Source organism: Candida theae (genome assembly GCF_024610275.1).
Source record: "Candida theae strain CBS 12239 chromosome Unknown scaffold65, whole genome shotgun sequence".
NCBI lineage: Eukaryota > Fungi > Ascomycota > Pichiomycetes > Serinales > Debaryomycetaceae > Lodderomyces > Lodderomyces theae.
In genome coordinates, this window is record NW_026261476.1 from 27,659 (window position 1) to 54,088 (window position 26,430).

At 40.9% G+C, this 26,430-nt stretch overlaps 15 protein-coding genes across 15 annotated transcripts; 7 read left to right on the forward strand and 8 right to left on the reverse strand. All coding sequences in view use genetic code 12, as the record gives it.

The window, feature by feature from the left end:
* Positions 1-22: 22 nt before the first annotated feature.
* Positions 23-1,027, reverse strand: KGF57_004380 (uncharacterized protein; the record flags this gene model as incomplete). The annotated part of the gene is made up of 1 exon (XM_051753884.1): positions 23-1,027. One exon carries the CDS (start codon positions 1,025-1,027, stop codon positions 23-25), a length of 1,005 nt encoding a protein of 334 aa, XP_051607142.1.
* Positions 1,028-1,450: 423 nt separating this feature from the next.
* On the reverse strand, positions 1,451-2,557 carry ATS1 (Ats1p; the record flags this gene model as incomplete). Its single annotated transcript, XM_051753885.1, has 1 exon — positions 1,451-2,557. One exon carries the CDS (start codon positions 2,555-2,557, stop codon positions 1,451-1,453), a length of 1,107 nt encoding a protein of 368 aa, XP_051607143.1.
* Positions 2,558-3,581: 1,024 nt separating this feature from the next.
* Positions 3,582-4,736, forward strand: KGF57_004382 (uncharacterized protein; the record flags this gene model as incomplete). Its single annotated transcript, XM_051753886.1, has 1 exon — positions 3,582-4,736. The coding sequence occupies one exon, from the start codon at positions 3,582-3,584 to the stop codon at positions 4,734-4,736; it is 1,155 nt and encodes a 384-aa protein (XP_051607144.1).
* Positions 4,737-4,950: 214 nt separating this feature from the next.
* On the reverse strand, positions 4,951-5,637 carry VPS21 (Rab family GTPase; the record flags this gene model as incomplete). The annotated part of the gene is made up of 1 exon (XM_051753887.1): positions 4,951-5,637. The coding sequence occupies one exon, from the start codon at positions 5,635-5,637 to the stop codon at positions 4,951-4,953; it is 687 nt and encodes a 228-aa protein (XP_051607145.1).
* Positions 5,638-6,229: 592 nt separating this feature from the next.
* On the reverse strand, positions 6,230-8,257 carry KGF57_004384 (uncharacterized protein; the record flags this gene model as incomplete). Its single annotated transcript, XM_051753888.1, has 1 exon — positions 6,230-8,257. The coding sequence occupies one exon, from the start codon at positions 8,255-8,257 to the stop codon at positions 6,230-6,232; it is 2,028 nt and encodes a 675-aa protein (XP_051607146.1).
* Positions 8,258-8,953: 696 nt separating this feature from the next.
* KGF57_004385 (LMBR1 domain-containing protein) lies at positions 8,954-10,936 on the forward strand (the record flags this gene model as incomplete). The annotated part of the gene is made up of 2 exons (XM_051753889.1): positions 8,954-8,971; positions 9,038-10,936. The coding sequence occupies 2 exons, from the start codon at positions 8,954-8,956 to the stop codon at positions 10,934-10,936; spliced, it is 1,917 nt and encodes a 638-aa protein (XP_051607147.1).
* Positions 10,937-11,207: 271 nt separating this feature from the next.
* PTC6 (type 2C protein phosphatase) lies at positions 11,208-12,527 on the forward strand (the record flags this gene model as incomplete). The annotated part of the gene is made up of 1 exon (XM_051753890.1): positions 11,208-12,527. One exon carries the CDS (start codon positions 11,208-11,210, stop codon positions 12,525-12,527), a length of 1,320 nt encoding a protein of 439 aa, XP_051607148.1.
* A 105-nt stretch (positions 12,528-12,632) lies between these two features.
* Positions 12,633-12,905, reverse strand: KGF57_004387 (mitochondrial 37S ribosomal protein uS19m; the record flags this gene model as incomplete). The annotated part of the gene is made up of 1 exon (XM_051753891.1): positions 12,633-12,905. One exon carries the CDS (start codon positions 12,903-12,905, stop codon positions 12,633-12,635), a length of 273 nt encoding a protein of 90 aa, XP_051607149.1.
* A 168-nt stretch (positions 12,906-13,073) lies between these two features.
* On the forward strand, positions 13,074-14,855 carry KGF57_004388 (putative ATP-dependent RNA helicase; the record flags this gene model as incomplete). Its single annotated transcript, XM_051753893.1, has 1 exon — positions 13,074-14,855. The coding sequence occupies one exon, from the start codon at positions 13,074-13,076 to the stop codon at positions 14,853-14,855; it is 1,782 nt and encodes a 593-aa protein (XP_051607150.1).
* Positions 14,856-15,130: 275 nt separating this feature from the next.
* KGF57_004389 (DNA-dependent ATPase) lies at positions 15,131-18,136 on the forward strand (the record flags this gene model as incomplete). Its single annotated transcript, XM_051753894.1, has 1 exon — positions 15,131-18,136. The coding sequence occupies one exon, from the start codon at positions 15,131-15,133 to the stop codon at positions 18,134-18,136; it is 3,006 nt and encodes a 1,001-aa protein (XP_051607151.1).
* A 1,105-nt stretch (positions 18,137-19,241) lies between these two features.
* KGF57_004390 (uncharacterized protein) lies at positions 19,242-19,778 on the reverse strand (the record flags this gene model as incomplete). Its single annotated transcript, XM_051753895.1, has 1 exon — positions 19,242-19,778. One exon carries the CDS (start codon positions 19,776-19,778, stop codon positions 19,242-19,244), a length of 537 nt encoding a protein of 178 aa, XP_051607152.1.
* Positions 19,779-20,012: 234 nt separating this feature from the next.
* On the reverse strand, positions 20,013-21,209 carry KGF57_004391 (alkene reductase; the record flags this gene model as incomplete). Its single annotated transcript, XM_051753896.1, has 1 exon — positions 20,013-21,209. The coding sequence occupies one exon, from the start codon at positions 21,207-21,209 to the stop codon at positions 20,013-20,015; it is 1,197 nt and encodes a 398-aa protein (XP_051607153.1).
* Positions 21,210-22,327: 1,118 nt separating this feature from the next.
* KGF57_004392 (uncharacterized protein) lies at positions 22,328-23,260 on the forward strand (the record flags this gene model as incomplete). Its single annotated transcript, XM_051753897.1, has 1 exon — positions 22,328-23,260. The coding sequence occupies one exon, from the start codon at positions 22,328-22,330 to the stop codon at positions 23,258-23,260; it is 933 nt and encodes a 310-aa protein (XP_051607154.1).
* A 995-nt stretch (positions 23,261-24,255) lies between these two features.
* KGF57_004393 (uncharacterized protein) lies at positions 24,256-24,846 on the forward strand (the record flags this gene model as incomplete). The annotated part of the gene is made up of 1 exon (XM_051753898.1): positions 24,256-24,846. One exon carries the CDS (start codon positions 24,256-24,258, stop codon positions 24,844-24,846), a length of 591 nt encoding a protein of 196 aa, XP_051607155.1.
* Positions 24,847-25,083: 237 nt separating this feature from the next.
* On the reverse strand, positions 25,084-26,124 carry KGF57_004394 (uncharacterized protein; the record flags this gene model as incomplete). The annotated part of the gene is made up of 1 exon (XM_051753899.1): positions 25,084-26,124. The coding sequence occupies one exon, from the start codon at positions 26,122-26,124 to the stop codon at positions 25,084-25,086; it is 1,041 nt and encodes a 346-aa protein (XP_051607156.1).
* Positions 26,125-26,430: the final 306 nt, after the last annotated feature.

Here is a 26,430-nt window from a genome sequence, read left to right on the forward strand (position 1 = left end):
TGGACAATTTAATCAAACCTACTCAAATGTTGGTCTTGTATACATGTTCCTCCAATCTCTTATTTATAACATCGTCTCCGTCTTGCAATACACCAGCATCCTTCAACACGTTTGTAGTGTTGACAACGATTTTATCCCAGTCCAATGCAGCTTTACCCAATTTATCATTGAATTGTACGGTTTTGGTCCATTGCCGAGCATCTTCTGCAGAGTAATCCAAATTGTTGGAAATATAATCAACAGCTTCATCTACATGTTGGTTGAAATACTCAATTCCTCGATTCACAGACGAGATAAAGTTGTGAATATCTTGCTGCTTGGCATCAACTGCCTTGCTTGATGCAGTAATGACCCATGATGGCCACGGAGTGTAGATTTCTCCAATTTGCTTAATCTCTTCCGAATCGTAGTATTTCTTACTAGTGAAATATTCCCACATGAACGCATCACTGATTTCATAACTTGCATCACCAGTGTCGTCACTAGGTTGTTTCTTATTCACTGAATCACGAAGGTTTTTGAAATTGGAACAAACGGCAAACTCAGCAAACTTGTCAAATCCCAATTGATGTGCCAACACAAAACTCATGATATACGACCCACTTCCAATACGTGACACGCCAATCTTGCCAAATTTGGCCAAATCCAGAACATTTGTAATTTCATTCCTGTTAGACCCCGTGCTGACAGCCCACAATAATGGCGATTGCACATACGTATCTAGCAACTTGATCTTGTCGTTGCCCTTGGCGATATCGGCAACAAACGCTTCAGTTAATCCAATAGCCAAGTCAACTTCGTTGTTGTTTAAGAGATTGATCAATCGGCCACTTCCCTCGGGAACTTTGATGAAGTCGATTGACAAGTTGTGTTTGGCGTAGTAGCCTTGTTGTTGAGCGAAAAATAACGGCGTGGAGAAATGCTCCGGGATGTAGGCTACTCTAAGTGTTGACATTGCTCGTGTGGTGGTTGTGGTGGCTCTAGTGGCAGCGGGTGTGAATATGGATCTTGTGAGCTGACGAAACATTTGAAGTATTTTGTTGCTAATGGAGAGAGTTTGAAAAATTTTGTTGAGAGTGGCTTTTGGATGCAACAAAGGCAAAACAAGCACCAATAAATGGAAGATATCTACTTGGTCAGAATTGCCATAAGCATAATCCCTCCCCTTCTCCCAAACAGACTGTGCATAAATCTAGCTAGAGTAGTCAATGCATTCTATCATGAATGAAGGTGGTATCATTTGAAGACAAGAGCTATTGAAATGATAAATCTATACACTTTCAAACCCTATTTATCTCCATCAATCTTTCGAATACAACCGTACTAAGAACCGGAAATTCAGCCACTAGATTTCCAATCAATGATCTCCTCTTAGGTGAGGTGACTCCACCAAAAAAAATAAAAATAAAAAAAAAAAAAAACCAATCAAGCTCCTCTGGCTACTCCGTCACTACTTTTCAATCACTATCCAACTGGTGGCACATCCACCAGCGATCATAACGACTTTATCGGGTCCATCGTATAGCACATTCAAGTAGTCAAAAGTGATATCATCATCCTTCAGCTCCATTTCACAAGAATCATCTCTTATCTCTGATTTGCAACGATTCATTTCTCCACAATTGCCATGTTCTCCCCAACCCCATGCATACACTATACTTCCCCGCTTTAAAAGACCATGTTCACTTCCAACCACAAACTCAAAGTCCTCTCCAATGGAGTCGTAGTTGTACAATTGACCATGAGTATTTGTGCCAAAGGATTTGATTGTGTTGTGGGTTTTGAAATGTACAGACGACCACATAGTGTCCATCCATTCACCACTATCCACCTGGTCTCGTAGCTTATATATATCAATAGTTGACTTTCCAAATATATGGAAAGTATCAGATGTCAGTATAATGGTGAATTCGCGACCCAACTCAAATGTATCCACATGAGGTATGCCAAAATCTAGCTCAATGGGTTGCCAAACTGCACCTCTCTTCACCAATTCTTTATTGACGGTACCTAGTTGGCCCTTTCTGCAATTCCCCCATCCGTATAGTTTACCCTCATCCGTTTGCACAATTGTGTGATTGACAACTGTTCGTATTTTGCAAACTTTTGCATCGAATCGAATCACAAGTTTGGGGCTACTAGCTACAGAGACATCGTTGCCGAGACCCAATTCACCTTTCAACCCTTGCCCACATGCATACAATTCGTTTTGCTCCGTTAGGAGAAATGAGTAATCCCATCCACAAGAAATATCGATGATTTTATTCTGCACCGGTGTGATTCTTGTGAACACAGGCACCGCCAAGATTCCATCCGGACGTCCTGTCTGTCCAAATTCGTTATCTCCGCAACTGTATACCACTCCATTTTCCAATAGGATTAATGTATGATTGCCTCCACATGCAACTTTTATTGGCCTGTACTCAATTGTGTTTGTAAATGTCGGCTCTTCTCCTTCATGGCGGAACAAACACGGATTGAGTTTCCGTTGGTCCTCATCATTGTTCTGGGCTAACTGGTAGCTTCCATTCGACCCGCACGCTAGTACTTGGTACATGAAATTAGAAAGCCGGTACAGTTGTCTGTGTAGGCGGAATAACACATGAGCGTAGAAATGTATTTGGTATATTGCGCAACGCGCGGTTGTTTATGTGCGCTACCGTAGCAGCCAGCACCACACATCTGCGTAGTCTAGACTCACAAACCCATTACGTTATTAAAAAAAAAAAAAACATCAGGTCTGCAGAGATAACAGCAAGCAAGGAATAGATATATAGCTTATAGATATGTGGTATGTCGGGAAAGCAGCATATACTGACCCGAATAAATGTATGGATGCAATGTCGGCTGAGGTTTCGGTTCGCTAAAACTGTGGTACCCACTGCGCATATTTTTTTCTGCTGCGTCTTTGTTGTTCGGTTCCGAGCCGACAGCATTGCTCAGTGTGTGTGGGTATGTGGTAATATGTTGATGTGTTTGTGGTCTTCATAGAAGATTCATATCTAACCCTTTGACTAAAAATAGCAGTGTTTGTGTGCTTGTTATCGATGGCTACGATTGTTTCTTTGCATCCGGGGTTTAGTGATGCCCTAGCAGTATACTAATAAGAAGCTGTTACTTCTTTCTTGTCATCTTTTATTACTTCCCCTCGAAGTGCTAAAAGAAAGACAGTAAAAGAGCAAGAAGATTGTTTTTTTGGCGGTGTTGTATGTATGTATGTATGTATGTATGTATGCGGAACAAAATATGTAAGAGAAAAAACAAGAGACGCCACAGTTTTTATTTGTATAGCACAGTATGCACAGTAAGCACAGTAAGCACAGTATGCAATATGGTGGTAACTTGTGAAATATCGTCATTTATGCATCTTGACACCTCTCTCTCTCTCTCTCTATCAAATGCAAACCACAGTTTAATACTTCTTATACACGCAGAGGCAAAAGTTCTAATGTGTCACGTGCTGCTTACTCAGATACTAACACACGAACATGCATATATAAACCTATATTTCCCTTCCTCGAGAGCTATGATCAAATGGTGTCTTCTAGGCATCACTTCAACATCTTAATATCTCGTCAATCATGGCACCGGTGGCAGTTTCAATCGAAGACAAGTACGACGCTTCTCAATTCCAATCGGCTCACCAGGGCAAAACAAAGAAAGGCAGCTACACTGTCAGTGAAGAAAACAAGAGACAAGCTTTATATCCAGAGTATTTGCCTACTTGGAACCCAAATCAAAAGTTCCCACCATACAAGTTTCAAGAGTATCATGATAAAGGTTTGCAAGGGGATTCAAACTATAGGAATCTCCTCTCCAGCGACAAGCAATACCAAATCAAGAGAATGACACCCAAGTTGGGCTCTGTTGTTGAAGGTATTCAGTTGAGCCAATTGGATGACGCAGCCAAGAATGACTTGGCTAGACTCATCAGTGATCGTGGAGTGGTTGTGTTCAAGAAACAAGATTTCAACAATTTTGGTCCTCAATTTGCTGTTGACTTCATGAAGTACTTTGGCACTTTACACACCCATCCAACTTCAGGTGCACCAGAAAACCATCCTGAAATGCATATAACCTTTCGTGGCGCATCTCAAAAGGAAATTGACTCTGTGTTCAGGACTAGTTCAAACTCTATATTATGGCACAGTGACTGCTCCTATTCACTTAATGCTTTGCAATTGACGTTATTTTCATGTTTGCAGCTTCCTGAAAGTGGCGGTGACACATTGTTTGCCAACACGGTTGAGGCTTATGATAGATTGAGTCCTGCAATGCAGCAACGATTGGAAGGATTACATATCTTGCATTCTTCGGTTGAACAAGCTGAAGCTAATAAAAGAGCAGGGGGAATCACGCGGAGAGAGCCAGAGACTAATATCCACCCTATAGTCAGAGTCAACCCAACCACGGGAAAGAAGTCTCTTTACGTGAACAAAGAGTTTGGAAGAAGAATAGTTGAGTTGAAACAGGAAGAGTCAGATTACCTTTTGAACTTCCTTTATGACCACATTGAAAGAGCTCAAGATTTGCAAATTCGTGTGTCTTGGGAACCGGATACCGTTGTGTTTTGGAACAATGCAACCACGGTGCATACTCCATGTGTGGATTTTGATGAGCCTGTGATTAGACATGCCTATAGGATCAGTGTGATGGGAGAGAGGCCTGTTTCCGATGTCAGGGACTTGAATGATCCAAATTATTTGAGTGAAAAGTACAAAGAGTTGGGTATTTAGTTACTCTTTATTTGACAAAGTTTTTATGTAGTTATGAAAAAGTTTATGTTTATAATAGAAGGAATTTATTTCAAAAGGTCCAATATTCTACCTATACTCTAACTGCGGTGTCAGGTGCTGGTTATTTATGCCACTCTGATGTTCTTACTCATCTACAAGCACATTTACTTTTCCCTTCACTTATGATACGTAAATTTTCGGCTAATCTACTTCTCTAACAACACGTAGAAGATGATTTCCTATTGTCAACACTAAGATCGATTCTATTCTCATTCACATCTGCATTATTACTGCCTGATGAACCATTACCACCATGCTTACGACTATCGGGAATCTTCTCCCCAATCCCAACAAACACTTCATTAACATTGTAAGATGTCTTTGCACTAGCTTCAAAAAACAACAACCCTTCCTCGTCGGCCAACGCTTGTCCTTCTTCCTTACTAACTTTCCTCAACAATTCCAGATCTCCTTCTCCTGCTGTTGCTGCATTTCCATTCTCAGGTTCATCCTCAACCAAATCATATTTGTTTCCAACAAGTGCAATGGTGATATCCTTACTAGCTTGCTCGTGTAGTTCCTTAACCCAATGTCTAGCCTTGACAAACGATGCAGGTTTAGTGATGTCATACACCACAATAGCAGCCTGGGCATTTCGATAGTACATGGGTGCTAGAGACGCAAACCTTTCTTGTCCCGCAGTATCCCATATCTCGTACTTGATCGTACGATCGCCAATGGTGCACTTTTGCGTTAAAAAAGCAGCTCCAATTGTGGGCTCTTTGTTTTCTTGAAAGTCATTTGACACAAACCGCAATACCAAAGATGACTTACCAACGGCCGCTTCTCCAAGTAGCACTAGCTTGACTGATGTGGCTGGCTGTGGATGGTTAGTGCTCATTGTGTGTGTGAAGAAAGTGCTAGATATAAATGACGTAATAGGCGCAGGGGTGGGGGGGGTAAAGAGGGCAAAAAAAGTGACGATGATAAATGTAAGCCTAAGTTTGTGTGTGTGTGTGTGTGTGCGTGTGCTTATCTGTAGCTAAGCGATATCGTATATGAAGACACGTAGATCGCTATCTGTGTATGTACAGTGTGGTAGTAATAGTAATATGATGTAGAGTAGAGATGTTTCTCTCTGTCTCTGTCTCTGTCTCTTGTGATAAGAGACAAAAAAGTGTGTGATCTCTCACTTCAATCTTTTCTTCTGTTTGTTTGATTGCCACAGACGATACAAACAATAGAAACACAGAAAGAGAATATTTTAATTCCGATCACGCTTTTTGGCCATTTACACACTACCTTTACGATATAAATACCGATTTCAACTACAGCCAATTTAAGATACCTTGAAAACCTTGTCCGTTGTGGATAGAGCACCAATCTTATATCTACGTACACGTCCTCGTATACACATATCACTACAATGAAGTTATCTTGCTTCAACATGTATTCACCAACATACACGCAGTACAAGTATCTCTCGCCCCATGTCAAAACTCTTCCACTTCGAGTATAATCTTTCCATCATTCTCCTTCAAAGCTTTTACATACTTCTTGTAATCTTTTCTCCAATCAACAAACTTGTCAATTCTAAACTTCAACTTCCCATCTAGCACCAACTGAAGTGCTTGTTCGGTCCAGCTCTGCTTGATTTTCAAGTATATCTCTTCACTGTAGTTGTATGACGTCCAGTTGTTCAAAATGTTGCTTGACCATTTACTAGTCCACGGGTTCATCACACTCTGCTCACTGAAATCAATCAATTTGTCAATATTGTAGCTGGGGTCTTTTAATGTGAATTTGCATCCACTAACCACTGCAGATCCCAACTTCTTCGGTTTGAGAATCCGGGTAAGAAAGGGTTCTTTGACATTTGCATTAAACAAACTCTCAATCGAAGTGGATATATGTTGTTTGAATGGCAAGTTTAGAGTTTCAATTTCATGCAATTTGGTCGATGTAGATTGGAAATATTTCTTACATCCAATCAAGTCAACAAACAAATCCAACTTGTATTCATTAACGTTTGAAGCGTCGATAAGTTCATTACTGTGAGGCACCAATAACGCATCAATAACCTCAGTAGCAAAGAAGTCGGGTTTTTTGTAACTTATAGGAACTCGCTCTCCAGGGAAGTAGAGTCCATCATTGACAACGTCAAACGGAATGCTCTTGATTCTTCTGATCTTGGTTGGATCGTAATACTTTTTTTCAAATCGAGCCACCAATTGATCCATATACTCCAGTGATTTTTCTCTAATAACAAGAATGAGACTCAAGAATTCAAATTGGTACTCAGCTAAGAGCACTTGTATTATAGTCAACCCAATATCAGTGTCCGCCCCATTGATTAAAATATTGACCTTCTTGTTCTTTGTGTTCAACGGTTGGAGCATTTGCTTGGCTCGGTTGTAGAGTAGCGAGATGGCAGACAATTTAGCCAATGGTGGCAACTTTTCATTCTTGGATTCCAAAGTCAGTTTGCTAGTTTTAGACACCAAATCATCAACACTCGGGTCTGTGACTTTACTCTTTGTAGAATCTTTTAACTCGGGTCCTTCTGTGTCCTTTGCCGCGTCCTCTGGACCTTTTGTCTTTTCAGCTGCTGCTGCTGCTCCTGCTTCTGCTGCTGCTGTACTGTCTGCCAGTTCAGTATCCTTAGTCTCTACTGGCTTTGTTGGCTCTTCTTCCTCCTCATCCTCTCCCACATCAAACGCCTTGTTGTCATCATTAGCTCCCAAATCAATCTCGATATCCTCCAACTGATTCAAAACCTCTTCACTCACTTTAACCAAGACATCCCTCCCCGGGTAAATAATCTGACTGGAAGATAAAGCTCCTCTTCTGGAAGTAGGGTCAATCAACCCAAACACATAATCACCCACGGAAAACTTCTTTTGCATTGAGGATCCAACATAAGTAACAACACCAGCAAACTCGTATCCCAAAACCACCTTCACTTTACTCATATTCAACAAGTACTGGTTTATTTTACTCAAATCAAACGAGTTTAGTGACCCATACTTAATGTCAACAATAACACTACCGGATGCTGGGGGCAAATCAATTGTTGTGTAATGAAACTGCAACTCAGTCTCCTTATTCTGTACCGAAAGATCCTTGATATCGAAGAATTTCAATTTACTCAAGTCCGGCAAATCCGATACTCTCAATCTACTATTTGGCTTAGCCGGTTTGGGGGTTTGGTCAATTGGCTTTGGTGGTGGTGTTTGCATATTCCTTTTTTCCAAGTACGCAAGCTCAGCCGGAATCTTATGGAATGGCGATGACTTCAACTCTGCTTCTTCCTTTTGCTTTAAATACTTGTGGTACTCACGTAAGTCCTCCTCTGGTGGTGGAGCAAACCCAACTGATTTCTTCTTGGGGCGGTTTGTTGGAGATGATGGAGTAGGTTCAGCTGTGGAGCCAAGATCGACACTATTCTCTTGATATGGTGGTGCTTGTTGCGTGAGATCTACTTCCGAACCCGATGTAGGTACGTGTTCCACATCTGACATGGCAAAAAACGTGAACCTTCTTGATGTGATTGGCAAAAGAAAAGACTCTTGCTGATTTATGCTGCTGAAGACAGAAAAGCTAGAAGAAGATGCCAAGGGGGGGGAGGGGGTGGGGGATAACTAATTTTACAGCCGATGATGTAATTGCTTCCGCGCAGATTAGACTACATATACGCACGTGACTCGCAAGCAGAGCACACTGATCGAGCCTGATCAAGCTCAACCACACACTTAATCATCTACAAAAGAGATGCCGGTGTTTGCATACAAGATGGCCCAGCTTTACCTGTAATGGGTGGTAATGGTGCTTGTGAATCGCTCCTTGTAGATCAACATCATGTGCAAGAGACAAGGAACTCCCCAATTTCAACCAGAGAGAACCTGTAGTTGAATCCATAGTGGAGCAAAGTCACTCTTGGTTCATTATAGTTGAATACGTTCAAACTGTGTTGCAAGTTTGTTGTTGCTGGTTGTTCTGTTGGTTGGCTGTGAGTTGTTGTTAATTTTTGGTATTGAAGTTGCGACTGTGAGATCGAAACAAGCGGAAAAAGTAATGTCACAGAGAGATCCTCCTATATCTCACGATCAAGATCAGTTCAAGTACACCACTGAACCCCCTGTACACAGCTACCCTGCAGACCTTGCTTTTCAATTACTCTCAGATAGAACCCCATTCAGTTGAAGTACGCGACAGAGATGTGGGTTGCATCAGCAGTATGCTATCTTCTAATATTGCTTCTTTCACTACTAGGGATAAGATATCACATTAACATCTTCAAGTACCCCGTATACTTGACTATACCGTTGACTTTGGGCATCTACATTCCACTATCTATCATATTCACCCTTCCCGTGGACTATGTCTCCCACAATACCCAACTGACAGCCGAGATAGCTTGGTTTGGGTTACCTGATACTGTCATTTTATACATTTGGAAATCAAACTATTGGATCACCTTTATTCTCACGTGGATTATATTACCCATGGTATTAGAGTTTTACAGATCGGGGCATCACGACACTTACAGTAAAGTCAAGGATGCCATTAGGGAAAATTTGAAGTTTCAAGTTATCATGATCTCGGTCTCATTGGTTGGCCTTATCTACTTGTTGATTGAAGTGGGACTCAATTTGAATCACTTGAAATTGATGATCATTGCCATCTCCCATGTATACTCTTTGATCTTGGCGACATGGTTGATGGGACATGGATTGACCAGTATACCGCGCAACAAGTGGATTCAGGGATCAGTTGTCAATGATTTGAACCACCACTATCTCAAACTCCCAAAACTTGTTGATGAGTTGGAAGACATAAGAATCACGTTCAGGGAAGATGTTTTGAAGGTTGTTGTTTTGAAACAAAACTACACTAGCGAATCAATTGAAGATTTCAAGTATCGCGATTGGATCTTGAATTTGTACGACTCCGTGCCCGGTGAAATTAGAGAGCAAGTGGAAAAGCAGTATTTGCATGAAAATACAGTCATTGATCGCGATCAATTGAATGATCAGTTTATGACCAACTTGAACTCGCTGTTTAATCTGGATTTGAATAGGCTTATTGGGTACCAATCGGAGTTCAATAGAATAATCTCGAAAATTCTCAGGTTGGAAGACGTTTTGAACTCAGTCTCATCACGAGAATTGGTGTTTAGGGTGGACAACCACCGTGTCCTATGGAGTCCTAGATTTAACTTCATTTATTGGTACTACATCAGACCCATTTCCAACAAAATTGCAGCAACGGTACTAGGGTTGGCGTCACTTGTGATTTTGCAATCTGAATTCTTCCATTCAACAAAAATCTCATTGATGAATGTATTTGTCTACTCAACCGATATTCACAATCACTCACTTGTGCAATTTGCAATTTCTTGTACAACATTTTCCTACATGTTGTTTGCCGCGTTGAACTCGTTGACACAGTTGAAAATCTTCAACATGTACCATTTGGTGCCACGGAATTCTGATCCGGTACTGGCTTGCTGGTATGCCATGTACATTGCGAGATTGACAATTCCGTTGAGCTACAATTTTATAACATTGTTTGTCAGTCGAGAGTCCATCTTTGAAAAGTGGTACGGTCAATCAGTTCATCTCACTGGGTTATTCAATTTGCTCAATAACTGGATTCCAAGGTTGATTTTAGTACCAGTTTTGTTAGCAATGTTCCATGTCTATGACAAGGTGAAGAAAAGACTTGGATTTGGAGACTTTTACGACTCGTGGATATTATTTGACGAAGATGACGGGCAAGACAATGGTGATGACTTGAACAAACGGTCGGATTTGGTGATTGTTGAAGCAAAGAGAATCGTTTCCAGAGAATTGTCCCGCCGACAAATGCAGCTACGCCCTTTCCATTTGGCTGGGGGCAGTACCGACAACATCAGCACATTGAACCCAGCCGATGTCAATTATGAAAGAAGAAGACAGGAGTTTAACAACTCACTTGCTAACAGGATTGACAGTTCTCCAGAAGAAGAGCCTGTTTATTACAATGGCACATTGAATGCTGCTCCTTTGGACAATGGTATATGGGGAAGAATCAGTAATACAGTTGGTGGTTTTTTTGATAGGGGAAACCGCAACAGAAGCACGCAAAGACCGTATAGAGACGAGCCGTTAGATGATTTCGATTACGACAACGATGCCAATGAGAATATAGTATTATAGGAAGCGCATTTAATAGGTGCTGTATAGAAGCAGCATTAGATCTGTGTATTTGCAGTGAGCTGAACGGAAATGCCATTTACTCTTGAGGCTATCGCACAAAACCCAACATTTTTTAGCTTTTCTGTTTCGTTATAATAATATCCGAAGTTGCTTGGAACCCGGAATCTGAATCCACAACAACAGCAAAAGCAAAAGCAACAACAACAACATCTTCTTCAACCATAAATAGGGCTTGCAACAGCTATTTTCACCCCCTTTTAATTCAGCATACATGTCAATTGCAATTGCCCACAAATGTCGAATAGCGAAAAAGTGCTCCCCACTAATATCGTCCCGTTTTATATCTGATTCAGTAGTTTTCACACCAGTAGTGCGATCTTCGCCGGAAACAGCCCAGCCCAAACTGGAAGGGAAATTGCGTGTCAAACTTCTCAAAAGTCCGTCTCATTTGGGCCACTTTACAAGCAGAGTGAATCGACCATACAACGAGGACAAGTACAGTGCCAATGTTTTGAACATCAAGGGTAAAGAGGTCTTCAATTTCAATATTTTTGACGGACATGGTGGAGACCAATGCAGTACATACCTAGCAGAGAACTTGTCACTGAATGTTGAGAACAGCGACGATATGGTGAAGAAGAAAAAAGCTAGAGAAGACCTAGTTAAAAAGTATGCCAAGAATGTGGGGGGGTACTGGAAGCGGTGGTTTAAGCATCGAGAAAAGACATTCGCTACATGGCAAGCGGACAAACTACCTATCAAGGGCTTTCAAAAGGACCTCGAAAAGAACGACATTCTGTTTCGGTTGCCTCTTTCGTTCCTCAATACAGATTATGAGTTCTTCCAAAAGGAACAACAGCTGGGGTCTACATGTACGTCAGCATTCTTTCAAACAATCTACAATAATCCGGTCAAATCCCTACCTGTAATTGAGAACTACTACTTCAACCGGAACACCATTTCCTTGTTGACAATATCCCACGTGGGCGATACAAGAGCTATACTAGTTGACAAGAATGGGTTGGCAAATGCATTGACAGTAGACCACCACCCTCTGAATCCATTGGAAAACAAACGACTTCGAAGATATGCTGCCAATTTTTTCATGACTGACTCCTTTGGAGAAGAGCGATTCATAGCTTTGGCAAACACGAGAGCATTTGGAGATGTCAGTTACAAGGAAATGGGGGTCACTGCAGAGCCAGAAATAACTCAGTTGGTTATTGGAGACTCCAAAGAAATTTCTCAAAAGCTCACATCTGACGAAATCAAGAGATACACTGTTGGTGGGCTTGGTGGTGATGAGTGTTTTCTCGTGTTGTGCACAGACGGAGTAACTAACGTGTTGACCGATCAGGAAATTGCAGACATTATAATGACACACTATAAAAGACTGGGGCATGTCAAGGCTACTCCGCAGTACTGTGCTCAGGAAGTTATCAATTTCGTTGAGTTTGTTGGGGGTGACGACAACGCAACAATCCTCGTGATAAGACTAAATGGATGGGGCCATTGGCCCAATATAGATAGAACCGGGGAGTTGAGACAACAAAGATTAGACGACTACAATCCAAGACGAAACAGTGGTTGATTCATCCCTCACTGTGTAAAGTTTTATACATTATAGAAAATCTTTAGACACACTTATATATATATATATACATGGATTCGTAAATTGGGCTGTTTTAATGGGTTCCTAATTCTTGGAGTATTTGTACATAAATCTCTTTCTCGTTGGTGCAAATTCACCCAACTTGGAGCCTACCATGTCGTCAGTGACTTCAACTTCGACATAATCTTTTCCGTTGTGCACTTCAAATTTAAGTCCAACAAATTGTGGTATTATTGTACAATTGCGAGCTTTTGTTCTTATGCTTGATTTGTTCTTGATGGCTTTCGCTATTGGTAATGGCACTATGTGTGGTCCTTTCCAAGCCGACCTGCTTAGAATATGTAATGAGGGGTGCATGTCGCTGTAGCCTGTGTGTGGATTGTTGTAAAGTGATTGATTGATACACCAGATTGACAATTTTTTTTTTTTTCAGAATTTTTTTTTTTTTTTTTCCTTCGTCTTCGCTTTGGTTGTAGCTGCTAATCAAGAGTGAATTAGAGCAGTGAAGCTTGGCAGCGATTGGCGATGTTTGGCACCAGGTACGATCCAGAAGATCGTGATTCTGTACATGCTCTGAATAGCAAGAGGAAGAGGGAAGAGGAACTGGATTCAAGTGACAGCGAAGAGGATGAGGTACACGTCAGTGAGGAGGGCAGAGATGATGCAACAACCGAAGCCAATGATAACTCCGATCTCGAAACGGAAGAGACGCAAGCAGAATCTGACCCTCTGTATCAATCCAAACATCAAGCAGTATTCAGCAAATATAAGCAATCAGTCGCCGCAGTGGAGCAGTCTGAGTCCGCGCATAACGAGGATAAGGAGGATGATGAGGAGGAGGAGGATATCGTAGACACTCAAGACCTTGCTCCGCTTCCACAACCTCAGTTACCTCGAGATAAGAAGCTCGCATCAACGTCCCAGTACTCTAGGAACTTAGATTGGCTAACGACACCGCAGTATGTAACACCAGATGATAAACTTTCCTTTAGAGAGCTTGGTCTTGATGAGGTTGTTTTGGATAATCTCACATCACAAGGATTGAGCGAAGCATTTGCGGTGCAAGTTGGTGTTCTCAAGAGGATGATACCAGAAATTGCAGCTAATAAAAGGCGACCGGATGCGTTTGGTGATATACTTGTGAATGCTTCAACGGGATCAGGTAAGACGTTGGCATACTCCATTCCAGTCATTCAAGCGCTACATAATAGAGTCGTTCCTCGAGTGAGGGCTATAGTATTGGTGCCAACAAAGCCGTTGATTAATCAAGTGAAAACTGTCATGTTGCAGCTATCACTGGGTACTAATCTATCCGTCGTTGGGTTGAAAAATGACATATCGATCAAGGAAGAAAGTGAGAAATTGGTGAAAGCAGTGCCTGATATCGTGATCAGCACACCAGGAAGACTAGTTGAACATTTGAATCTAGGCTCAATCAATCTAACTTGCTTGAGGTTTCTCGTTATTGACGAAGCTGATAGACTTTTGAATCAATCTTTCCAAAACTGGTCACTGGTACTCATAGACAAGATTAACGAACAGCAAAATCACGACATATCGAAAAGGTGGAGTTTGAGGACTCAAAAGTTGATCTTTTCCGCAACCTTGACTACTGATGCTGGGAAGCTATCGAATCTCAATTTTTATAAACCAAGGCTCATCATTGTCAACGATACAGAACGGTTGGTCAATGAAATGTTTAGCGTGCCGCCATTGCTATCTGAGTATACGATTCATTACGGAGTTGCCAAAAACTCGTTGAAACCATTGATACTTGCAAAATTCCTCATTTTTCAAGATAAGCTTGCCAATGTGCTAATATTCACCAAATCAAACGAATCGTGTATCAGACTATCAAAACTTTTGCAGATTATCATGAATGCACTTTCGATACAAGTGAATGTGGGATTCATCAATTCAACAAATAATCGAACATCTACAAGAGCTCGTACTTTGAAAGACTTTTCCAACCAAAAAATCAACATTCTCATTGCAACCGATTTGATAGCGAGGGGTATAGATTTAACAACAATAACTGATGTTGTCAATTACGATCTACCAAACTCGTCGCGGGAGTACGTTCACAGAGTCGGTCGTACGGCGAGAGCCAATCATGCAGGTAATGCTTACAGTTTTGTGTTTGGAAAAGGTGAATTAAAGTGGTTCAACACAATATCAAAGGACATTGGTCGTAGTGGAAGGGCAGTTGAGCCGTTCGAGATGAATTTAGGTAATGTTATCTCAAAGCAAGACGAGAATGTTTACCAAAGAGCATTGTTGGATTTGCAGCAACAAGCAAGAATGTGAGGAGTAAATAGGGCGATTTCTCGCAGTAAGGTTTTACTGTTGAGTATATTGATTGCCATACATAGGGACTAGTACATATACTTACGCTCTGTGCTTATCTTTAGATACGATTTACTAGTCCGGTGTGTGATTGTAGGATGTTTTCCCATAATGTGAGCGATGATGGCAATTTGCGATCTTTGGGTAAAACTGTGTCGCACAAAAAGTTGCTAGTGTAATTATATCTCCCTAAAGAGCACACAGCAGCAATATCACACCACACAAGAAACTATGTCATGAGTGATGTTCAAGTGTTTGACCAAACAGACTTGGAAAACTCAATCACCAACAAGGCCAACAAGCTACTTTTAATAAAGGATATCGAGCAAGATGAGAAAAGACTAGAAAAGGCCATCAAGACCCTTAACGTGACTGTTAAACACATCAACCAGCTCAATACCAAACTATCTCATCCTCGTACGAAGATCAGTGAGAAGAAGAAAATCAAAGATGAGATACAGTGGCTTGAGGAGAACGAGCTTCACGTTAAGCAGCAGGATGTGCAAGATATCAAATCGCGTATAAGTCTGAACAAAAGGGCACTTGAAGAATCGAAGGAGAACAACAATGAGCAAGAGAGCGGAGGAGGGAGGCTCCCGGATGAAAGTGAGCGTGACTATTTGGTCAGAATTGGTAAAATCACGGCATTTGGTAACGAAAACGCGTTTCAACTGGCTGACGCCGATGAGAGCCAAAGTCATGTCTTTTTGCGAAGACCGGGGTTTGAGCAGGATGTAGAGATACTAGAGAGCTCTTCGTTTGGCGAGGCGAAAGAAGACAATCAAGCATCGGTTGACAATCAAAATTGGGAAGAGTTGGAGGTTTCAAGTGGCAAGCAAGCCCCAGATGACGACTATGTATATGACGAGCAACTCGCAGAGGAGGAGGAAATGGCAGATCAGAAGGATGACGAAGAAGAGGAAATTGAAGAGGAGCTGGTGGAAGATGAAGAGATTCGAAACATTGATGATGGTAACGAGTCGTACTATAAAAAGAGACTATCAAATTGGGTCAAGAAGAGGTCCTCGTTGAGAAAAGTGGACGATAGCACTGACAACAAAGAATGGTTCAAACCGCATCCGACAATACCTGATTCGAAACTTAATGAATCTTTCAAATTACCAGGTGATATATATCCATCTTTGTTTGACTATCAGAAAACATGCGTTCAATGGCTCTGGGAATTGTACTCGCAGAAAACTGGCGGTATAATTGGTGATGAAATGGGACTTGGAAAAACCATCCAAATCATTTCATTTTTAGCTGGATTGCATTACTCTGGACTTTTAGACAAGCCTGTTTTGGTTGTGGTTCCTGCGACTGTGATGAACCAATGGGTAAATGAATTTCATAGGTGGTGGCCGCCACTCCGGTGTGTTATACTACACAGCATTGGATCAGGGATGGGGGGTGATGCAAAGGTTAGTGAAGCGAAAATGGAGGAATATTTGGAATCTTGGGATCCCCAAACTTCGCAAAAGTCGTTAAAGGGGATTAAAACTCAAATCAATGCTCAACAGATAGTAGATACTGTTGTTTCAAAGGGTCATGTTTTGATAACCACGTACGTTGGTCTCCGAATTTACTCCAAGTATATTTTGCCGCAAGAATGGGGGTACTGTGTTTTGGATGAAGGTCATAAAATTCGAAACCCAGACTCGGATATCTCGCTCACATGCAAGCAAGTCAAAACTGTCAATAGAATCATATTGTCGGGAACTCCAATTCAAAATAATCTAACCGAGTTGTGGTCTTTGTTTGATTTTGTTTTCCCGGGTAGGCTCGGCACGCTACCTGTGTTTCAGCAACAGTTTTCAGTTCCGATTAACGTAGGCGGTTACGCAAACTCAAACAACCTTCAAGTGAAAACCGCTTATAAATGTGCTGTTGTTCTTCGAGACTTGATCTCCCCTTATTTGCTCAGACGATTGAAGAATGATGTTGCTAAAGACTTGCCAAAAAAGAGTGAAATGGTACTTTTTGTGAAGTTAACAAGGGTACAACAAGACTTGTATGAGAAATTTCTCGACAGCGAGGACTTGAATTCGATCCTCAAGGGGAAACGAAACGTGCTTATGGGGGTTGATACGTTGAGGAAAATCTGCAATCATCCCGATTTGATATACAGGGAAGCATTAATGCACAAGGCAAACTATGGTGATTCTCGAAAGTCAGGTAAGATGCAAGTTTTGAAAAATCTTTTACAACTATGGCAAAGTGAAGGACACAAGACTTTGCTCTTTTGTCAAACTCGACAAATGCTCGATATTTTGGAGAAATTTGTGGCTAATTTGCCATTGCTCAATGACGGACCAAGACATTTTACATTCCTTCGAATGGATGGTTCCACCGCAATATCCAAAAGACAAGACTTGGTTGATGAATTTAATAATGACCCCAATATTCATGTCTTTTTGCTCACCACCAAGGTGGGTGGTTTGGGAGTTAATTTGACTGGTGCTGATCGAGTTATCATTTACGATCCTGATTGGAACCCATCGACTGATATACAGGCTAGAGAACGTGCTTGGAGATTGGGTCAGAAGAAGGATATAACTATATACAGATTAATGACAACTGGTTCGATTGAGGAAAAGATTTACCATCGACAGATTTTCAAAACCTTTTTGCAAAATAAAATATTGAAAGACCCCAAGCAAAGGCGGTTCTTCAAGAACAACGATTTGCACGATTTGTTCACTTTGGGGGATCAAGACGAAAAAGGGACAGAGACCGGAGATATGTTTCGTGCCAAGAGTGAGCAAAAGTATAGAGGTACAAAGCTGAGGAAATCGTCATCGTTGACAAGAAAAAGACACGAAAATGATGATGACTATGGTCAAGTTGCCAAAATATCTGGTGTGTCGGGATTGAATGAGTATGAAGAGGGAGAAGAGCATAGGCCAGAGAGTAGTAACGATGAAAGCCGAATCATGGCGGGTATATTTGCTCAGAGTGGAGTCGTCCATAGTGCATTGAAACATGATGATATCATCAATTACAATGACGAAGAAGCCAGGTTTGCTGAGCAAGAAGCTGAAAAGTATGTGAGTGAGGCAACTGAAGCGCTTCGTCGATCAAGGAAACTAGCTAGAAGAAAACCAGTAGGTACCCCAACTTGGACAGGGAAATTCGGAAGCGCCGGTAAATTGAAAGGTACTTTTGGTGTCAAGAAGAGAAAAGTCGGCGAGGGAGACTCATCCTCGATTTTGGAGAATTTGAGAAGGAGAGCTAAAGACTGAGTAATGCTGCGTATAGCCTAAACATTTGTAAGTTTAGCTGCAACTATATATTCATGAAGTAGATGATCTATTTATTCATTTCCGCAACACTTTGTCTTGATAGACTCAAAATCGCTAACCACTTCTGAAACACTTTCTTCCTCTCCCACAAGAGTCTCAATATCCTCACCTCTTACGTCCGCTTTTTCGGGGTGCATCAAATTTTGGTCTACGAAGTTATTTCTTTCAACAACAGGACGCGGCGCGGATTGATTTTGATGGGTACTCGGACGCTGAGTTGGTGTTTTATTTAACCAGTAAATGGTGTAAATTGCACAACAGAGTAAAAACAACCCCGCAACCGACAATATTATTGTGAGTGGGCATACTTTCAGAAGCCAAAAATCATCATCCGATGCCTTCGTTTTGTTCAAAGTCATAGATTGGTTAAACTGGGCATGAGATCCTGTTGGGGTTGACCCACCATTGTTACTCCCTGGTGTTTTTTTATCTCCATCGTTGTTAGAGCCACCAGATCCGAATAAGAACATGAGCGGAAATGAGATAATAAAACCAAGCATTGTCTCGAAGCAAACCCTGTTAAATTCAGACGTGGTGCTCGAAACCATAGTTGATGAAACGTGTTGTGTACGTATTTATATGTAAAATAGGTGGAGCAACTCAATGCCGCGTGATGTACGGAGAAGCCATTTGGGTGCAAAAAAAGGTGCTACAAGAGAGGAAGGTGCAGTTGCGAGAGAGAGAGAGAGAGAAAAGCGTGCAGCACACAGTTCGCAGCGTCAATTCGGACAAGCTCACAGCAGAGTGAAGTGGGTTACGCTAAAACGCAGAGATGATAAAAGTCGTTTCTTTTGTTGATCGTGGGTAGAATATATGAAATGTTCTGGTTCTGAATGTAATTCCGAAACGTTCATTTTTTCAACTCACTAAAATCAGCCCAATTGCAACATAGCTGTAGATACAACTTCTGCCAACATCGGTGGGTTCGTGGTCAGTTTACTTCTATGCTAATAACAACTCCATAATGTACCTAATCACTTTAACTGAGAGAAACTATGAAAAAAATGTCATGTCCATATATTTATTACTTGCAAATCTGCATATTTCAAAACATCATATGAGAAAAATCCAAATCGCTCTTCCTGGGATTTCCAAGCTCTTCCTCTCCAACAAGAGTCTCTAGGTCTTCAACTTTCGTGTAAGCCTTTTTAGGAAATTCTAAATCAGGCTCGACAGAATCATATGGTTGAACGGGGCTCTGTTGATTCTGATTCTGATGCTGAGATTGACACTGACACTGACACTGACACTGACACTGATGCTGTTTCTGTTTCTGTTTCCGACTTCGAGATCCGGTATCCACTGGCATACAAGCTACGCACAAGCCTATCCCGCCGAATACCACAAGCACCACAAACAATGTCCCTACTAATATCCAGATCCACAATCCATTTGGTGTATTTTTTTCAGTTGCCATTGAATTCTTCAAGTGGCTGGACTGATTAAAATGTGCGCCATATATCGTTGAATCTAGTACACCACTGTTTCTTGGTTCGATTTCTGTCTCACCACTTGCACTTTGTTCACTTCCAGCGCCATCTAGTAACAAAACAAGCGGTATTGCTAATAGTAAGCGAATCATTGAGGTTGTAACTAACAAACGCACTTCCAATTACAGCAAACTTTTTCTCTTTGAAAATAAAGGATATCTGGTGCATATATAATTACAGTTATTCCTGAGGATCTCCTTTAAAGAGAGTGTCCAATTACCATGTTGTTGAGGGTAGAGGGGGGGTAATAAAGTAAATAACACAAAATGGTGGGACTATCAATTCAAGGAAAGTATAAGTCTCTATTAAAGTGGGAAAGAACAGCATTAGTGAACTAATGGTTTTGGCGCCACCTTGGCGTGAGGATCTGCTTCTCTTGTTTCACCAAATTCAGGATAGGTGTTGTATCCATAGTCAAATGTTGTGTAAAAAGTTGATCTATCATAGGCATTCAAGTCTTGGCCGTTCTTGATTCTTTGCGGAAGGTCAGGATTGGCAATAAAGTGTCTTCCAAACCCAACCAATGTACGATCATTTGCGTCAGCATCTTGAAGGATTTTCTTCCATCCCTCGTTTTTATCTTCGGTGTAGTTTCCCCCTTTCAAAATGACACCCTTCCACAAATCAAAAAAGTAGTTGACATTTGCTGGTGACTGGACATCATCGGCATCGTAAACACCATCAACGAGGTCAATAAATGCTAATTGATGTCCCTCATCGGCCCGCTTTTGTAACTGCTTGAGAATATAAGTATAGTCCTCTTTACTTGAAGGATTGATTCCAGGTTCTTGAAACACATTTGCTGGAGAAAACCGAACACCCACTCTTTGTGCATCAGCCACTTTGAAAATGTTGTCAAAGGCTTCCAAGATAAACCTGGCTCTGTTTTCAATTGGTCCTCCGTACTTGTCAGTTCTGGTGTTGATCTTTGGGTGCAAAAATTGACTGGCAATGTACCCATTAGCGAAATGCAACTCAACAAAATCAAACCCTGCCACATCAAGAGCTAATTTGACGGCATTGGGATAATCCTTTTCAACCAATTCCTCAATTTCCTCTGTAGTCAATGGACGAAGTGGGTTTCCGGCCTCAATAGCCTCCTTTTCTGATTTTTCGTGTTCATATACATCACTAACACCAACAAAATCATAACCCTTTGTCTTTAACAAAGCACCACTAGCAACTCTACCTAGTCCCCATAATTGAAGGGCAATCCTACCCCCTGCAGCATGAACAGAATCAACCACTTCTTTCCACCCCAAGGCCTGCTTTTCATTCCAGATTCCTGGGACATTGGGGTACCAACCCAACTTTGGAGTAGCAATTGTTGCTTCTGTGACTAACAAGGCACCAGATTTGGCTCGGTCAGTATAGTACTTTTTCTCCAAATCTGTGGGGATGTGATCACCTGGATGGGCTCTGTTTCTAGTGGTGGGGAGATGGGCAATTCTGTGTTGGATCACAGTGTTTCCAACCTTGATAGGTTTGAACAAATTTGATGATTGAATAGCAGCTTTAGTCATGGATGTATATTGTTGCTAGATGGGATGGATTGAGAAAATTGTTGCCACCGATGAAGGGACTGAAGTGCTGTATTTATATTGTGACTTTAGTTGTGGTGAGAGCAATTAGCTGCTTTATAATGTTGAACATGGTTGGGTCGGTATATGGATCCGAAAGTGTGGCTGAATAATAGTTTTGAAAATTTTCGGCTCTCGGGTTTGAGTGTTTCCCAAAAAGGACATGTTTATCTCCTTCTCGCTAAATAGATTACAAATGACAAAAAAACGTCTTTGAGCAAAGATTGAGAAAGCCGATTTGCCTTCTCTTAGATCTGTGCTGAGAAAGTAATATGCATCATTGATGGGCTTAAGCTTTCCAACTTGTGTTTTAGAAACTTTGGCTTACAAATGATTTATTTACTGGGTGTCGTGGGTCTGTCATATGATTAACTCCGTTTAACTTCGTTGATAAAACCACGTCTGCCATCGTTCAACGTTGAAGCTATAACAATGCGCATGTGTGTAGCTGCTTAGCTTTTCCATGCAAACGAAATGTGTACTAAGCATCCATATGAGACAATTATCCTTGTCTTTCATGTAAGCATTGTAGTTTCTATAACGATTACACAATCTGTTGCATTTCTCTAAGATTAAGGACAATCTGTTTCTACCAATTATAAAGTGAACATCGCAAAGTAGCTTGACAGTAACATGTTAAGCGTTTTAAAATTGAGAATAATACAGCTCGTAGTGGAAGCAACTTGTCGTGGCACATTTTTGGTGCTAAAATATTGCAAAAAAAAAAAAAAGAAAAAAAAAGAACTTGAAACAAAATTTGTAGCTAAGCTAAAGGCATGATTTTTTAGCAATAGATGTAAAGCAATATGTGCTGGAATATTATTTACTCTAGTGGTTTGCGATCTCTTGGTTTTGGTCAGTGGATGCTTCTTTGTTGACCATGATCAGTGATAAGCAAAAAGAAAAATCTCGGATATTCGATCCGTTCCATTTGTGATCTCTTCCGAAAATTCATCAATTTTTTGTCATTCTAAACTGCTCATCAAAGCTCTGCCAGACATCATCACACTTATGTTACCAACCACACACCCTAGCATATACTCCATCTCACTGTAACTGTCATGATTCGACTACATTTCAAAAGACTTTTCAGCAAACTTAGACAAACACCCATCATCAATTGGAAATTGATTGACCCACGAATCTCAATTCAACAAGATTGTGCATTCTGTCAGCTGCGTTTCCCACAGGATAAGCAAATCAACTTTGACCAAGATCTTGGAAAGAGTGCCGCAATACCAAGTAAGCATGTCATGGTGCTCACAACTAAACACAACAGAATTGAAGAGTTTGAATCCAGAATTGAAAAATGGTCAGGTACTTTGGCACACGAGGTGAATAAACTACACTTTAAAATTCCAATGGGGTCGAGGACATTGATATCGAGTATCGTACTACATAACAATGAAGAAGTATTGCAGCAATATGAGGTCAACCGACAAGAAGGCGACCAGTTGGTGTTTATCTATCCCGAGATGAAAATCGTCAAATTCAACATTAGCCACACTGATCAGTTTATGACAAAGTATTTGAAAAGTGAGCAAGAGGAAGAAGTTGAAGTGTTTAACCCATTTGCGAAACCACAGGCTAGTTCAAAGAATCGTGTTTCCAAAATAAAAGTCAATAATGGCAATTTTCAAGAGTGGCAATTGGACAAGGACTTGGTGGTGATATGCGGCCATGCTAAACGAGATATGAGATGCGGAGTATTGGGCCCGTTATTAGTGGATAAGTTTAACACCGAATTGCTGCTGAAAGCATTACATGATGATGTATACGTTGGTGAGATCACTCATGTTGGGGGCCATGCATTTGCAGGTAATGTTTTGTACTACCCCAAGGAATGCGCCACGAGCCACGATTTTATATGGTATGGGCGTGTGTTTCCTGATCATGTGGAGAGGATTGTCGATGATACAATTTTGAATAAAGAAATTATCAAAGGTTTGTTTCGAGGTGACTGCGAGAGTTATAACAGTGATGAAGTAGACTAGAAGCAGGGCTTGTATTACATATATTTATTCTATATTGTCCCTCCCATTCGACTGCTGCTCTCTGTTTATTAAGCCAGTGATTGTTTGAAACATTTCCACATTTGAAAATTGACTTGCAGTACTTATGTTCAAGTAAATAGGCACCTTGTACTTTGCAGCCAATTGGCCATTCAACAGCTTTATCTGCTCGCTTTCCTCGACACTATTTATGAAGGTGGATGAATCGTGTATCGTGTAGATGTAATCACCCATGATTTGGTTCTGTCGTTGGTTGATGTATACGGTTATGGGTGCTTTCTTGTGGTGACTCTGATTGTACGTTATCACTATCGTATAATCTGTATCGCCAATTGTTGTTTCCTCTATGATGTGGTGCGACATTGATGTGTGGCGAAGGGGTGTGTGGTTCGGGCTAACTCGCTCGGAGGATGAGGTCCATCAACCAGCATGCCATCCATCTCAACTCCAGTCAATGCTACTGAGCATATTTATATACAGGAATATTTTCACAAACTCGATTGTAGAAACCATACTTTACTGCCTTTGAAGTATGAGACAGCAATGGGGAGACTTGGTCTTAGAAAATGTCTCATAACGCATCCCTTTTGGCGTATCCACCTCCAATCAAAGCTTTTCAATGACTGTTGTTATGATACCTATAGCATGTAGTGTTGCTAGAAAAAAAACGTGCGTCGATGTTTTACAAGAACTTATCACCAACCTGTTCAGAAGTGCCACTCCGCAACATAACTTCATTTTATATGTGTCCAATCATTTGTCACTCAACAACAGCATGCTAGATAAATGAATATGCTATGCTTCTTGACTTAAAGGGTCCCCCTTCGGCTTGAAAAGCTAAAATTTACACCAAAGGTATTGCTCTTGGGTGTCACTTGTACATTGCTTCTACATATCAGCACCCAAATTTCACTGCTGTTATCACATCACCTTCTTAAATGAGTTATCCAAGCATTTCAAACATCTCACCGTAAAGAATGCCATCTCACGTTCAAGTTCATAACAAAGCCCCCATTGTTCCATTGAACAAATCACGACCCAACGTCTCAAATATAGCTCAGGGGTTTAACGAAATTCCATTTGTTGCAAATCACTATTCAATGCTCTGCACCTCATTTCTAGATGACGAAGATGACGAAGAAGAAGATGTTTCTGAATCAACAATCATTCTTGATCCAGCACAGAAGCTTAATGCTCTGGAGTGTCAAATATCTCCACCAAGCTCTGAATCCATAGAACTGTTGAAGTCAAAACCGCCAATCACCTGCAATAATAACAACAATAACAACAGAAACCTCAGGAGAAACCTCAGGCGAAACATCGCCCAACGAATCGAGCTCTACAAAAACGTCCACAAAAACAGCGAGATGTTTAGAAAAGCTAATGCTTATTGCAAAGCTATGAACAGGATCAAATTGGTTGGCAAAAATGATAGAAAGCGCAACGGAAAGACCACAAGTAACAACAACAATTACACTAAAGGACAGGAAATCGTCGCACTTCATACATGTCCTATTCGCTTTGAAATACGGAATTCATGGAATAGTAAGAACGTCACCTTAACCTAATGACAATTAAAATTTTTATTACATTTTCACCGTCACATTTGCGGGAGCTGAAGTTTAGAAGCGATATTCGATTTGAGAGCCTTGGTCAAATTAATGCAACTATTTCTACTAACCTTGTTTGACATCAAGGACTTACGTATACATTATTGGCTTTGCCAATTCACCAAAACTACATACCTCAACTATTATATCACCACTTGGCAAAAGCCAACAACGGCAACTTAGAGAATTAACAACCTAGCAAAAATTTTGCGAAATCTTTTTCAACTCCTTATCTTCGTAAATCTGTTTGAACAATACATCCAAATTTCTTTTCCCCTCAGCCGGTTTAGCAGCATATGTACCTGGCTTTATTCCCCACTCGCTGCTCCACCAACCTCTGGACCTCTGGGTCTCCCCCAGATTCGTTAGGCAATAAAGTCCCACCACAGCAAAGGGCAAAGTTGGACTTAGCATACTATAAGTATCCAATTTGTATGCGCCACCTTTATAGTCTCGAATTAACAAAGAGTCCCACCAATGGATACTTGCTTTGGGAAAGCTGTGAAATAAACTAGCAACATGGGGTACTGGGTAATGCCTATTATCCTGTGTTGTTGCAATGATGAGCACCTGTAAGTTACCATGAGAAAAGGAATGGAGATCATAAAACAATCCATCATTGACACAAAGGCCCAAGTTTTTCAATTTTGGGAATGAACTCTCGAGGTTGTCCTTGAGGCTATGCTTGAATTCCAAAACGGATTCCAAACACAACTCTCGGATATACCGGGTTTCAAAAGCATCTTCAACGTAAAACCCCAAGTCTAAAGTCTTTCTACGTGGCCGAACCGCATTGAGATACACTTTTTGCAACGGCAACGTAATTTGAAAGTCAACTTTCTCAGTAACATGGAATGTCATATACAACTCAGTTAGAGTTGACACTTGATTGATCAACTCAAGGCCCCCAAAACCATTATAAACGTCCAATTTTAAACGTTTGACATGATCATTTCTTGACAAGTTCAGTAATAACGTATGCTTCAACTCTCGAAAGACGTGATTGCAATCACTATACTTCAACTTTCTCGTGTAATTCTTGTTTCCACAAACAGCATAAAATGGTCGTCGTGATCGTAATTTATGTCCAAGACCATTTGTAGCCTCACACGCATCATATTGTCCTGTTATTACGCTAAAGTACTCGATCCTCGGCAAATGCTCAGCGATTTTCCACTCAAACCCTGTTGGAATAAAGTAAATCTCAAGTAAGTGGATTGGTTCCTTTGCATCCATCTTCAGCATGTACTTCTTGAAGTTGTCGAAGGACACTATGGTGAACTTATTGCTCTTGGAGTTGTTTATATCCTTGTAGAAATTAAATGGCTTAAGTTGTGTATATTTCTTCCTTGTAAGACGATTATCCTGCAATGGCTTTGAAAGATAAACATGGATGTACCGGTATAGTTTTGACTTTATGTGTTTTGCAAACTTGGAATTCAAAGTGGCCAACCGCAATAGTTGATGTTGGTTAAAATTGACAAGAATGAATTTTATCAATACGTCCTCCCAGTTGGTTGAGGAGGTTATTATTGAAACAGT